This window comes from Cydia strobilella, chromosome 7, assembly GCF_947568885.1.
Source record: "Cydia strobilella chromosome 7, ilCydStro3.1, whole genome shotgun sequence".
Taxonomy (NCBI): Eukaryota; Metazoa; Arthropoda; class Insecta; order Lepidoptera; family Tortricidae; genus Cydia; species Cydia strobilella.
In genome coordinates, this window is record NC_086047.1 from 10,429,185 (window position 1) to 10,445,072 (window position 15,888).

Below are 15,888 nucleotides of genomic sequence, written 5' to 3' on the forward strand. Positions count from 1 at the left end.
AGGGAGCCACGTCCGATCATCAGCGTAGTCGATACCAAAGAGAATAGATAAATTCATAGTGACATATACAGAAAGGAGGTTAGGTGTGATACACACATGCGTAGGTATTATAAGGGTGCTAATACAATATTTCTAACAACTTCAGCTGTCAAAATCGAATTTACCTTAGATTTGACATCTCTTCTACTAACAGAACTCATTACTCATTAGTTTATTACTAGAACGAAAGTGGCCTCGCGTGACTCTGAACATCAGTAAAATTACTTAAAAATTAAACAATACCTACCTACAACAATTTATCTGCACCAGAACTTTCCATAACTGACAATAATGTAAGGGCTAACTGCATAATATAGTTTCTTATCAGTCAGTATTTGCTTACTTAAATTATGACCGTGGCACACTTATACCCTATCTGAATATTCCCGTCGACTCATTATTTTATGGTAATATTGTTTACCTACTCGCTAATCTATTTACAAGTAGGCTGTTTCCAATTTGTCAGGTCACCTTCACCTGCTGCCTAATGCTTTTAGCATTGTAAAATAAATAGGAATAGTGATTATCCTATTATTAAATGAGTAACATTTTGTTTATAAATATACGAGTACCTATAGTATCTAAATCGATTTTTTGTAAACTGTAACTGTGTAAACTGTTTACCTAAACAATATTTAAAGAAAAATTAGGATATACGTACACTTCCAATAATAGGCAGGTTTAATTCATGGGAATTCGTTTTGTTTTGTACAATATGGAAAGCAAAATATCTCTATAGTTTTTGTAATCACTTTGAAGGTAAGTGTGGTAATAATTAATTTAACTCCCGTTTCAGCAACAATCGATGGCATAGATCACCCAGATATTTAATTTTCATACATTTTGTTGATTTGATATTTTTTTGGAATATCAATCGTGAATTTTGACAGATGTAGCAACATACCCTACGCTATTAAAGAGCAGGTAGAAAATTTTGTTTTCAATATATATCTCCTCGAAACAAATACCATCTGCATTGAAAACTATGTCATATACCTAAGTAGGTACCTGCATGATCAAATTGACCACCTCTATGTGAAGGACATGAAATTCCGAAGCTGCCATTATTTCCAATTACCGTAACTCGCCCATTAGGAATACTAAAACTGAACCAATCCGGTTACGTCTAGTTTTAGAATCCTGATCATGCGGCTAATTTTCGTAATCAGACATTTTTTAAGTGTTTTTAACTCAAATCAAAATACTAAATAGTCTGCACAGCAGGTATTTATACCTCTCAAATGTCAATATCCCTACTAATATTATAAATGCGAAAGTAACTCTGGGTGTCTGTTACCTCTTCACGCTCAAACCGCTGAACCGATTAAGATGCAATTTGGTAGGTATGAAGATAGTTTAAGGCCCGGAGAAGAACACATGACACTTAGAAGTCACGAGCAGATGATAGTATTGAATATATAAGTATATGGAAAGTACTGGTCGATGATAAAATTTCACTCTCCAGCTTGGTAGCTTTTCTAAAATAACTGTTATATTACGCGACCACATAAAATGTTTATACTTAGTGAAGTTATACCTGCTAAGGCAATCTTATCTTAAGAATTGGCGAAATCACTGGTTTTTACAAAAGCGACTATTAATATGACAATTATTTCAGTGGATAATCTAGAGACTAATTCCAAAAAGAAGATTAGTCAAGTTTCGTCGCGGAATTTCTTGCACCGAAGTTTGTAAATACAAACTATAGAAGATATAGTTTAAGGACAAATTACTTTCATCTTCAAGCGAAAGAATTCAAACATATTATGCTATTAGCATTAGATTGCAGGTTGTCGGAGGGTTGACTAGACCTTATTATTCCTTGAAAATAACATCAAATGGATATTAGCCGACACATACAAAACAAACAAATAACCAAACAACCCAACATGCAAACAAAATTCATACAGCGCAGGAAAGCCCCCAGCTGAGTAGACCTACAATATGGTCAAGAACGCAGGGAACCGCTATATGAGGGCACCACAACAGCTCTTTGTTAAAATTTTTGCTAATAGAGATACGAGGGGTGGCTGGAAAGTAATCTACCTAAGTATGAAGTAAAAAACTGTCGTGGCTAGTTTTTTTTTATTTTTCTATATAGTCTCCTGTAAGAGAAATGCACTTATTGCATTTGTCATAAAGTGACATTAGACCGTTAAAATAATATTCTTTTGTTTTGCTGTCAAAATGCTCGTTTACTGCAGACTTCATGTCTTCATCGGTCAAAAATCGCCGCCCTCTTAGGTCTTTTTTTAAAAGCCTGAACAAAAAGGTAGTCGCAGGGGGCTAAATCTGAGCTATAAGGTGGGTGATCTAGCTGGTCGTAGCCGTTTGCTTTCATAGCTGCCTTCACAACTTGAGCGGTGTGCACGGGGGCGTTGTCGTGCAATATAAGAATTCCTTTGGCAAGTTTGCCTCGTCGTGTCTGTTTTATTTTTTCTCGGAGCTGATATAATAAGTTTGCATAATATGCACCATTCATCGTAGTATTTTTTGGTAGATAATCTATTAATAAAATCCCCTCGGCATCCCAAAAAATTGTCGCCATCAGTTTGCCTGCTGACGGACGGACCTTAAACTTGCGAGGAGGCCTCTCACCCTTAAATATCCATTGCATGGACTCCTGTTTACTTTCAGGATCCCATTGGCGAATCCAGGTTTCGTCACAAGTCACTATTTTAGAAACAATTTCTTCCTCCATACCTTTGCTCATTTCTAAAAACGCGTTGCAGCACTCGACACGTCGCTCTTTATCAAACGGAGTCAGCATTCTGGGAACCCATCGAGCACTGACCTTGGACATTCCCAAATGTTCGTGAATAATTTGGAGCACCCGTTCTTTACTAATGCCAATATCTCGTGCAATCTCCCACTGCTTAATACGGCGGTCTTCCATAATGAGTTTTTTGACACCGGCCACATTTTCACCAGTAACCGCTGAAACAGGCCTTCCGCAGCGATGATCGTCTTCAAGGCTCTCTCGGCCATTTTTAAATTGTTTCGACCAAAACTTTACGACAAATTCGGAAGGACATGAGTCACCGAACACCGCCAACATGCGTTCTCGGATGTGCGATGGAGTATTACCCTCCCGAGTGAGGAACTTAATAACCGCACGTTGCTCAATTTTTACCATTTTACTTTTTTCTTCCGACATATTCACCAATTAATGCTGCCAATTCAAAGCAAAACGTAATAAACAAATGAATGGCGGCAAATTTAAAAAAGGAATAAACAGACATTTGGAAAACATAGTGGCCAGTGTGACTTTCTAATTGTAATAGACAAAGGAGATTACTTTCCAGCCACCCCTCGTACTTGTCTAGTGGTGCATGATGATACGTCACGGTAAGTAAGTTAATAAACTTCTTACTTCATCCATCCCAACACCGACATAAAACTTCGAACACAGACCCAAAACAAAATATAAGTATTAAGCACTTACTCCAAGGAACCATAAGAAGGCAGTGATGATTTCTGGCTCCACCTGGCAGTTAGTCAAGAAGACAGAATTAAGAAAAAGTGGAAATGGAAAACTACGTTCATGGGAGAAAAGTAGAACATTATTTCACAAATACATTCGACGTAGGATTGTGTAGGTATGTATATTAAAAAAATAATTGTATTGTCCACAGAAGTGACCTTTTTCTAAAAGGTGTTCTGACTCGTTTGCTTCTTCCTGTAGACATCCTAAATCTGAGGAAATCTAAAGCTAATTTTTACGCGGCACCTTTACAGGCGGGATACATTTTTTCAGTACTTGAGAATCTAATATTCTTATTCCCTATTTACCAGTCGTTAACTTTTATTGTCTTGCCACAGAAGTGACTTTTTTAGGGTTCCGTACCCAAAGGGTAAAAACGGGACCATATAGGGTTGGGGTGGGTAGGGTTTAGACAGTTGAAATTTTGATGTATTTCTGTTGCCGCGATAACAACAAATACTAAAAAGTAGGGAACCCTCGGTGCGCGAGTCCTACTCGCACTTGGCCGGTTTTTTTTTTAATGTGTTTGACCCATGTAGCTATAATATTTCCTACCAACAGGCGAGCTTAAAAAGGATGAAATTGAAAATTAAGATTTCCGACAGGATTTTTTGCTGTAATATATTACACCCTTGTATATATGTATACACATAATTAAAGGGACAATAACGCTTTATAAACGCTCTATAAATTTATCATGACATTTATTATTTTATAACACGTGATCATAATATTTGTAATAGTTGTTGAGAAACTGATATCGTGATATCGTTACATTGACTTTCATTGCACGTGTATATAGGTATTTATTGTTACCCGACTGCTCAAGAAAGAGGACTCGTGTATTTGTTTTGCACGTTATAATCTTATTTATTTAAAAAAATATGCTTATTACATTGCCACACAAAACTGTAGGTACCTATATTATTATACAGATTATGCAGTTTGTCTGTGGGGTCCAAAGTCTCATGTTAAATCATTAAAAATTATATATATTTACTTAAATACTATAGTTATTCCGTTTTTGTTTAGCATTGGAAAAAAGGATCTTGACGTTCCTTTTTATTATCATTTATTAAATTAAAGTGAAATAATACTATATAAAAATAATCAACAAATTTCAAATTTAAAATTTCCAATAATTAATAAAAATACAAAATATAAAATTAAATTAAGATTAAATCATTATTATTATATTCTGACATGTCATAAAAAGTTTTTGTGGTCAACCATTTTTTAAACTGATTATAGAATGTCAGGTCATTTTCAATATTTTTAATGCTATCAGGTAGTTTATTGTAGATACCCGGCCCTGCATTAGTTATCGTATTGGTGGATTTCGCAAGTCGGCAACATGTCGAGTCCAACTTATTTTTGTGTTTTTGTGTGATACGTGAACTTTTAAATGTCTTTATTGGAAATAGGTGTATGTTCATTCTAATATATTTAATTATGTGAAATAGGTATTGTGATGTGAGTGTCATTATGTTACTATCTATGAAGAGTTGTCTAGCGGGGGTTCCGTGTGGGGCATATGATATAATGCGTACTGCACGTTTTTGTAAAATGAATACACGCTGCCATTCCGCTGCGGTGCCCCAGAATTCTAGACCATATCACATCACCGAATGGAACAGCGAGAAGTAGCTCCCTTAGCTGCTGGTAAGGCAAGATACGCGCTAACCTGTTCAATGCGAAACAGGCACCAGATAATTTGCCACACACCACATCAATATGCGCATTCCATTTCAAGGCCGCGTCCAACGTCACGCCCAGAAACTTAGTGCTATGTACCTGAGGAAGGACGGCGCCATCTACGTTAACACTTAGTGGGCGCTGGGGCCTACCCCCTAGGCTTATGTGCATCACTTGGGTTTTGTGTAGATTTAAAACTAGACCATTTGCAGAAAACCATCCCTGTAGCCTAAATATCTCCGAGGCTTTAATGTTCTCCAGAGACGGAATCGTATTGGCTGTTATAATATCACAGGCATCGTCAGCAAAGATATACATTTCACCATTTACGATTTTAGGTAAATCGTTTACCTGGATCAGAAAACACAAATTTGCTAAAGACGAGCCCTGGGGTACGCCGATATCTATTTTATGTTTTAATTAAAACTATCTACATATATAGATAAACCGGTAAAAAGGTTATCAGCGCAAATAAACATATTTTAATCAGAGAATTACAATTTCTATTTTCTTATTAACCTCTTAACCAGCTTATTACCTAGGTTATGTCATTATAGCTAGATAGTGTTTACTGTATGTAAATATCAGTAATAAGATAAAGAAAATACATTTGACACGTGTTCTTTGATCGCCCATTGATATTTCAATAGCCAATATGGCTATGTTCAAACCAGTACAACCATAAAATAGGGTTAGGTATTATGAAAATACCCAGGTCACTATTGATGTGCCTGTAATCTTTAAAATGTGTCTTTAATAAAATAAATCGGCGAATATACCTACGTAAAAAAAGATCCCGATGATTTGTGGACCTCCTCCTTTTAAGGGTTCCGTACCAAAAAGGTACAAAAGGCACCCTTATGCTGGTGCGACTCTGTCCGTCTGTCTGTCTGTCTGTCACATTGCTAAATATCTCGAGAACTACTGAAGCTATCGATTTGAAATTTGGAATAGCTAACAACCATAACACATTGTAAATGCAATTTTTTATTTTATTAATTATGTAAAATGCCCAATATAAAGAGGGGGCAAAAAGAAAGTCTAGTTACTAGGTCGAGTGGGATATCATTTGAAAGAGCTCGAATTGAACATTACAAAACAATCAAACAAACAAACTATCTTAAACTTTTTTAATTATCAAAAAACATTTTCTAATTTAATTTGCAATTTAAGCCTATTTGCGGGTGTTTGATATACTTGAAATGTCTATGAGATTACACTAAAAATACATTCTTTCAAATAAAACAAAACTTGTTGAAATCGGTTCACATGATTAAGAATTAAGTATCCTTGAAAAACCAACATACGTTAAACGAACTCGCACTTGACCGGTTTTTTTTTTGTTAAATTTAACCGAATTAAAAAACAACTGCGGAAAACAAACATGTTTGAGTAGGTTCTGTTCGATCTCCTAAAATAAACAATGTTGGCAGAGCACTCGAGATAAGCTTTCAGTAGACTAGACACATGATTGATTACCCCACAGATTTAATTACACACATCGATGATAACACATTACATAATTGACATTTTATTATCTACAGTGTATGTAATAATTAATATTAACGTCCCCTAATAGACAGTCAGGTAAATAACAAACAATAAATATATAATCAACATAAAAATGACAGTCAAATGACTACTTACATAATATCCAAAAAAGAATAATTCTGTCTTATTATTATTATCACTATTTTCCCTATAAATAACCAATAATTTCAACATAACTACTAAAATAAACATATAAACACTACTACTGCCCGTGAGTGTGATTGCATTCCCGTCACAACTGTTATCTTTTGTGATATAAATGTGAACGCCAACCAATCTACCGTCATACGACTACCTATCATTGTGGACACCGTTAACTGATAATTCGCAAACCTTATTGCCGAGAAATAAGGCTCACAAATGGTAAGTTAACCTTCTAAGGCCCACGGTCCTAGCTGTAGTACTTATTCAGTTCGTTGAAATTTAAATCATATTCATTTGGAACAGAGCTGCATTTGTTTCTTTTTGTTCATTAACATTCTTTTCGTTCACAAACAAAACAAAATCTAGTCTATTTCCTCCACTATAAGTTTAAATATTGGAGTTATCATTTGTATGGCTGGGCCTTATAGGCCAATTCGAATTTTAGTAATTTGATCGAGTCAGTGTCAAAAGTGACGTTTTTGGTTAAAGAAATATCACTTTTGACACTGACAGATCACAGTATCATATCGGAAACAAATCAAACAACTAAAACTCGAATTGGCCTGATTGTAGGTTGAAAAGAGTTGTTGCTAACAGCTAGCTTTACTCCCACGAAGAGTAGGTATTCGTGAGGCGTGATAGATAAAAAAGCAAATAATATGTTTGTTATGAATTAGATTAGAGTTATGACAGGCTGCATGAGTCAAGATAGGACAAACAAGTAAGTTATTTTCTTAATTTATAACGTTTAAATTTTAAGTATACGAACCTATAGAACAACAGGGGCGCACGGATAATATTACGCTGCGTCTTACGTAAGCGAACAACTCGTGAAGCGGCGCGGCGGGCCCACGGCGTTCGCGTTCGCGACGAAATCGCCCACGTAGGACACTTCTATAGGTATCAAAGGATTGATTCACCCCGCGGTTCGCTCCGCGTTCGCGTGTTGTTCGCCTATGTGGTACTTACTAAATTTAATACTAACGCGTACAGTGCAAGAGGTCAGTCCAAGTTTGATATGCTGAGTTTTTGATATGTTAGTAAAATACACCCCTAACACCATACCCTCAGAAACCTGGGGTAGGCCCTCACCCCCAGAGCATAACATATTGCACGATTAGGAATAAATTAAGTATAGGTCGTAAGGCGGAAGTCATAAAGTAAAAAATGCGTGAGTAAAAAGGTCCATTAAGTCATATACTTCAAAATATTTTTCTACAAGTAGGTTAGGTAGCTGAGTGTGCTCAGGCCATAAAAAGGTCAAATACGGCGTTCTCTGAACTAAAGATTTCCTTTGGCAGAATTAATCTATGTGTTCCTAAGATGTATTTAAGAAGTGGAGCCACCCAGATTTTTGATGCAGGTGGGGGGTCGGGGGGTTTTAAGCGTAGGCGACGTTTAAGGTTAATAATTGCTTAAGTTTAGGTTCTAAGTCAAGTTAGTATTATTTTCAACTTAATCAAAGATCTAGACGTAGATTTCATCTAAATCGGTTCAGCGGTTATTGATTTGATTCCTCATACAATTCTACACCATCCTTTTCACTTTTAACGGATTTTTTTGGGATAAAAACTATCCTATGCTCTTCCCCGTGACTTAAACTATCTCTATGCAAAATTTTATCTAAATCTCTTCAGCGGTTATTGAGTCCCCATACAAATTTCCACCTCCCTTTTCGCACCCTTTAAGGGATGATTTTTGGGATAAAAACTATCCTTTGTTCTTCCCTGGGACTCAAACTATCTCTATACCAAATTTAAACTAAATTGGTTCAGCGGTTTAAGGGTGAAGAGGTATTTAAAAAAAAAGTATTTTTTTCATCTTTTTTGTGTTTTTACGTCGGAACGGTGTCACTTTCATATCATTAATGAATTCAGCATCCCTGATTTATACGAAAAGGATACCAAAATTGGCCTAGTAGGCACTTTTTCATAACACAAAATCGAGCACCAGTCACAACATCTTTTTGTTTTTCAAAACGAAGAGTAGCGTTTCGTGCGCGTACGTCGCGAGGAAAGATTACCGACCTGTCAGTGTTGCTAACACAAAAATATGAAATTGTCTTCGGTTACCGCGATAGTTACTCATGAAATAAAACTATGAAAACGGATTATATCGCGTATATTGAATTTATAATACATCCCGACGTTTCGAACTCTTTACAGCGTTCGTGGTCAACGGGTGACTGAGGAAAAAAAACCCCTAAACCCCTAAACCCCTAAACCCTAGGTCGCACTGTGTATAGGAAACCTACTCATACTGATAGGTACTTAAATGGCAAATCGCATCACCATCCCAGTCAACTTGTTACAGTAGGCAAATCTTTGTTTCAGAGAGCCCAGAGGATATGTGATGACCAGCATCTGGCCGCGGAGCTCCAGCATGCCAGGCGCGCGCTCCAGGCAAACGAGCTCAGGATACCGCGGGTCAACCAGAGGTCCCACATTAAGATCCCCACAGTCGAGCGCAGGCCTGCCATTCTGCCTTTTGTCAGGGGGGTCACGGACAGGATCAGCCACATCTTGAAGCGTGCTTCTATAAAAACATATTTCAAGCCAATGAAGAAGATGTCACAATTCCTGAGGCCTGTAAAATGCAATACCCCTCTACAGACTGCAGGAGTGTACAGGCTGGACTGTGAGTGTGGCCTATCATATGTCGGGCAGACGAAACGGAGCATTTCCACTCGGGTGAAGGAACACATAGCTGATGTCAAGCACCGTCGACCTAGGTCTGCTGTCTGTGAGCATGTCATGGATAAAGCCAATCACTCAATCAAGTTTGATAAGCCTCTGGTTCTTGCCAAGGAGAAGCGTTACATACCCAGAATGCTGCGCGAGGCCATTGAGATTAAGAAATATCCAAACTTTAATAGGGAAGATGGCTTTTCTCTACCACCAGCTTGGGATCCTGTAGTCCACCTGATAAAGGAGCAAGCGAGACATAGACTGTGAGACCGTAGTGTTGGATGATGCTGGACATTCTGATGTTTTGAAAAGATGTGTCCCGCCGAGTTTGTTGCCGGTCCCATATTGGGATACCCTCCTACAATTTAGGAGGGAATTAAATCTTCTCGGGTCCGTGGTGTAGGGTTGGAGCCGGCATAGTTTATTTTTATCGCGTATATATATATATCTTTACTTGAAAAATAATTATAGTGTATAACTAGCCTTATGAACCGATTTTGCATGTACAACCAGCCTTAAAGTTTGTAGTCTATGATTGTTCATTATTTTAGTATGTGGGTATTTTTGCATTTTGTAATTTTTCCTCAGTCACCCGTTGACCACGAACGCTGTAAAGAGTTCGAAACGTCGGGATGTATTATAAATTCAATATACGCGATATAATCCGTTTTCATAGTTTTATTACAAAAATATGAATTGGATGCGTTCAGTAGTTTACGAATAAGTGACAAAAAATTTAAAAATTTAAAGTAATCATCAAAGTATCCTCGCAATTTGAAAGCCACCCCGTTTTACGGTATGATCAGGAATATACTGTTAAAATCTGTCAAGTTCCTCGTGCCCCTCGTGGGCACGTTGTATGTATAGCCCATATCTTGAGAAGGTGTTATGTGATAAGACAATGCGATTCCTATCCTATCATCATTAAAGTTCATTGTGAAGACTTTATTGAGATACGTATCGGCGATTGACACTTAAAGCTCACTTATAGGGTATTTGACTGTATTTAAAATAAATGATTTTACACCATGCATGAAATAAAGCACCAGAAGATTAATAGAGAAACGTAGACAGCAGGTTCTCAAGTCGTCGACGCGTACATTTTATCTTTATGTGTGACCATAAATAACTTTTTACAGAGCAGTCCGATTTTGATAATTCTTTTTTATTGGATAGCGTATACCTCGAAGTTCCATATAAATTTAGAAAGAAAAATTCCTACCCTAAGGGTGGGAAAATAGGGGCGATTTAATGGTTTTGTAGCATAATTTCTAAAATCAAATATCCTACGTACGAAATTCTTAACGACAGAACTTTGAAAATCACCGAAATCTACGTAGCGTAGGTAGGTTAGGTTCGTTAGGTAGCTTCCGATGCCCGTAGGGTAAACCGCTCAGAAATAGGAGCCCCGCGAAGCGGAGCTCCGTCTACTGTTAAATTGTGAAGGAAATGGTTTTGAAAAGAAACAGTGCGGTGGGGCCATGGTTTCGCACGTTAGACTCTTTAAACCTTTTCACCATAGCAATTTATTTATCCATTTTAAACTTAGGTCAACTGGACGTAGGAAAAAAGGTCGTTAGTATTTTCGCGCACTAGCAGTATTGTACTCCAGACATTTTAAAAACAGGTTGATTAACCGTAGGACATACATCTTTAGGAATTTTGTACATTAGGTATTTTGATTTTCGATGTTTTGTCTTTAGGGATTTCATACTATGTATGTTTTCAGAAATTATGCTACATAACCAATTTAACAGGGGTGAGTAGATTATAGCAAAAAAATTTATAAAATAAGCTTTTTAACAAAAAAATTAAACCACCGAAAAAACTGAAAAGCAAAAAATAATAAACCTTTTTTATTTAACCTTAATGAGTTATTAAAGTAATGTAAATATACCTAAGTAATTTTGAGTCGGCGCCAAAAGCGTGATGCGCGGCGGCGCGGTGCGACAAGCCCCTTCGTAAAATGAAGAACTTGATTGATTGGCGCCGACTCAAAATTACTTAGGTATACTTGCATTACTTAGTAACTGATTAAGGTTAAATTAAAAAATCTATATTATTTTTTGCTTTTCAGTTTTTTCGGCGGTTTAATTTTTTTACAAATACAAATAAATTTATTTTGCACGAAATATGGTACAAAAGGTGGTAAGACTTTCTTTTTCAGAGAATTTCTTAAGGTAATTTGATTGTGACGTCACAGGCTAGTGTTTCATAATTAATAATATAATATTTACTGGAATCATGTGACCCGCCTGAGTTTTTAAAAAGCTGCACTTACCAACTTATTGTAAAAGAAATTGTATATATGTTATATTATTAGAATTCCGGATTTGATATATACTTACGTCACATTTTTTTTTCTACATACATCTGTATGCACGAAAATATTTGTATATCTATGGAATATTATGCGAAAAGCTATGTAAATAGTAATAAAAATAATATGATAACTATTTACCTACGTATTAACCAAACGAATAACAAGATATAACTATCTTCCTTTGCCTTCTGTCCACAATACTTACTGAGTATTAAACACAATTATTTAGTATATTTGACACAATTAACACAGATTTCCTTTTGTTTTCAAACATTCCCCAGAAGGTTATTGACATCGTTCTGGCCTGAAGACGCAAAGGTTGAGCGCTGGCGCGCGGCCAGCCCCGCGACCCGCGACCTTACCCTTCGCATTAGCACACGACACGCCTGTCGAGTAGCTGTGTGGAAATGACTCGGAAAACCTAATTTTTCCTTCCCTGTGCTTTATTGACAAAGGACCTTTTATATACTGATTTAAACGCTGATTTTTTATACTGGTTTGTACGCGATTAAGTCCCGTGTTAGTTTTAAAATAATGAAGGACCTTTTAGTTAACAAGTTAAGAGGAAGAAAATGGTATGGGCTACATTACTACAGAACGACACCTTGCTTGCCTAAGAATTATACAATCAATGGAATAGTCGGTAAGGTAAAATCGACAAGTTACATAGAAAATAAGACGCAGTTTTGGTGCGGTATTAGTCAAATCACGTCTCTCCAGTGCTCTTAACTGCATCATGTGCGACCAATTTCACAATTCAGTTGTAAGAAAGATTTTGATTTGATAATAGAAAATAATGTAGAATTCATCTTGTTTTTTCAGCCAACTTCAATAGGTAGCTTGACGTAGGGTTTCAGGGGTAGGTGCCCAACGGTAAAGTAAGATATGGTGGTTATTAGCTAAGTTAAATATTAGCCGTAAGTAATTGAATTGCTTACATTAAGTTTCCTCTATTTATAAGGTTGATTGCGGTAGTTATTATAACATTTATGCGTAAGAAAATAACTAAAATAAATGTACCTGTCAACTCGTTAGATTGTTCTCGTGTACAAACAGCAACCCTCCTAACTGTACATCGGTGGACCTTATAACAAAAGGCGGTCCACTGATGTACAGTTAACGTGTGGGTACTTTTCATATATTATAGTTTGGTATATCGTTACTTTGAATAACGTAATAAATGGCATACTACCGTAATACCTAATTAACGGTACACATAATGTAATTATTGGTATAATGGTCATAAGGCATATATACACGCGGTCCACTGATGTACAGTTAACGTGTGGGTACTTTTCATATATTATAGTTTGGTATATCGTTACTTTGAATAACGTAATAAATGGCATACTACCGTAATACCTAATTAACGGTACACATAATGTAATTATTGGTATAATGGTCATAAGGCATATTTACACTTCGCCTTATATATATATTGCCATAATTATTACATACTCTACAACATATTATTTGTTATAACAAGTGATATCACATAATTATTTGTATGGCATAATAAGTTGCTTGATATAAATTGGTTAGGTTAGGTTGAAACTGCGAGTCCGCACAAACGAATAACTACCTAACAAAAGGAGGGTTAGGTTAGGTTAGAACTTTGACCCCCCGTAGACTGAAATACCTAGGAAAAAAAGTGGTTTAGGTTACGTTCGAACTCCGGCACCCACAGAATCGAAATCCGTAAATAATTTGGTTAGGTTAGGTAAGAACTGAAACCTCTATAGAATAAAATAGCTAGCAAAAGAAGTGGGATAGCATAAAACACATAACTAGAAATTCAAAATTTGTATTTAATTGTAGGGCCTGCGTACTAGTTATAAAAAGTATGTAAAATGTTACGTTATTCTTAAATAAAATATACTAAAAATGGTTATACAATATATGTATTTATAATAATGATAATTGATTAAATTATATAAAGTATTCCGTTATATGAAAATATAATAAACAAATGTCATTATAAAACATGTCCATATACTATTTAAAAATTATATTACAATAGGCATTATACCAATGATAGTTTAGATGAAATCACAATATAACAAAGGAAACGTATAATAAAAATTACATTATAACATATAATAATATATCAAACGGCGTTATAACAAATGTATGTTATTATACTTTACTTTACTTTACTTATATATATATTTATATTAAACATTACACACCCGGTACAATGCAATGTCAAATTTCCATTTTAAATGTTAGGTAGAAAATACGCGCAAATGATCTTACATACGCATTTTACATAGGTATTTAATGCCTCCTCCTTCTTCTTCTTCTGCCGTGCCTTATCCCTTTATTTGGGGTCGGCCCTCCTCGTTTTACGGCGCCAAGTCGTCCTTGAGCTCGTTCTAGATCATTAGCAACGGTTGTCCACCCCGTGGCGTGCGGTCGTCCTCTACCTCTTTTTTTATCCGGGATCGCTAGGTCCTTCTTTACAACGTTGTTCTCGTCCCGTCGCATTACATGGCCGTACCATCGCATACGACTTTCCACCATCTTATCCGCGATGGGAGCAACTTTAAAAGAGCCTCGGATATATTCGTTCCGCACTCTGTCCAATCTTGTTACTCTACAGTCTACGCTACTCGTACATCTTTTGTCCGTGCTGCTTTTTGACGGCCCAGCACTCGGTACCGTACATCATGGCTGGTCTTACTGCCGTTTTGTAGACTTTACCTTTCAGCCGATAATTAATAATTAATGCCTCGTCTCGAATTTTATAAAAATTTAAAAAAAACTAATAATTTAAAGAATCTATGGTACGAGTAAAAGCTACGCAAAACACACATTAATTAACCAAATGACAAATGTGCGAACCGGAATAATTAAATTGAACACGATATCATCAACAGTTACACTATAGAAACTACTAGGTAATAAATAATGTAAACAGACGTCACTACAACGTTATTGATGGGTAAAGTGTTTGTTATATCTTGTATACTTTATTTTGAACAGGAAGGATTGGGTTTATTTTATTAATATTTTATGGTCATACGAGAAAATCAAATATTTAGAAAACATGATGGGCTAGATATTAAATAGTAACTGTAGGAGCTTAATAGTCAATGTTAATTATAATAATGACCCATAAAAATATAGTTTTGTTTTAGTATAAGTACTGCATAAGTACGACCATAAATGGGAACGCGATTCTTCGGACAAGTACACGTAGTAACCTAATAAAATGCAAAATGTATCTACGTCGAACATTAGCATAGGATATGTTGTAATGATAATGAAGAGATAATTCATGCAACAATAACACAACTTGCGTAGGAAGACCTCCGTGCATCGCCGCGCCGGTGCCAAAATATTACGTGACTTTTACATATGCATAACATCTGTACCCACACCCGGTTGGTAGAGCTTAATGTAAACCACAGTTTAACACAACTTCCCTCTGCGTATATAAATAAACACTTGATCGCGACCTTAATAATGTAAGTTTGTTTACTTTTACAGATTAGTGATGTTAAATTTAACCTTAGGATTATTAATATTCTACTTATAAACAAATACGTATTTTAAAAGTTTACTCACGCCTCCTTTGCCATTTTATGACTGAATATTCACTTTTATAAGATAAAAATTAAAGCAATATCACAGGGTTTTCTTATAGTAATATCACATTATTTAATGTCACTTCATGTGAACTTTGTAACGTTATTTAGATACATGAGGCACAGCGCGGTTGTTCCGGCGGTAGAGCGCGGCGCGGACTGCCGTGATAAGCGCTGTTTTCATGCATATATGGTTTTCGCAGATGGCGGGAAAATGGTTGTGCCAAAACTAATATGCAATAATAGCAATTATAACACCACTTCAATTTCGACTGTAAGGGAAGCTAAATTAGGTCTAAAATACAAGTATAAAGGTTAACTCTTGTGTTTTTTTTTGACTGAGCGATATGTTATACTCATTTGCAGGACGAGGGC

General features: G+C 36.1%; 1 protein-coding gene across 2 annotated transcripts in view; it reads right to left on the bottom strand.

Moving 5' to 3' along the window:
* Window positions 1-15,680, bottom strand: part of LOC134743067 (facilitated trehalose transporter Tret1-like) — a 42,574-nt gene extending 26,894 nt beyond the window's left edge. The window contains exons 1-2 of one of the 2 annotated variants that reach the window (XM_063676355.1): window positions 6,866-7,006; window positions 3,485-3,526 (exon numbers count right to left, since the gene is read on the bottom strand). In XM_063676355.1, the coding sequence (XP_063532425.1) occupies window positions 3,485-3,526; window positions 6,866-6,867 (44 nt within the window). In that variant the 5' untranslated portion in view covers window positions 6,868-7,006. Of the gene's footprint in view, window positions 1-3,484; window positions 3,527-6,865; window positions 7,007-15,493 lie in introns of those variants that run through there. The other variant, XM_063676356.1, reaches the window with a different exon arrangement.
* Window positions 15,681-15,888: the final 208 nt, after the last annotated feature.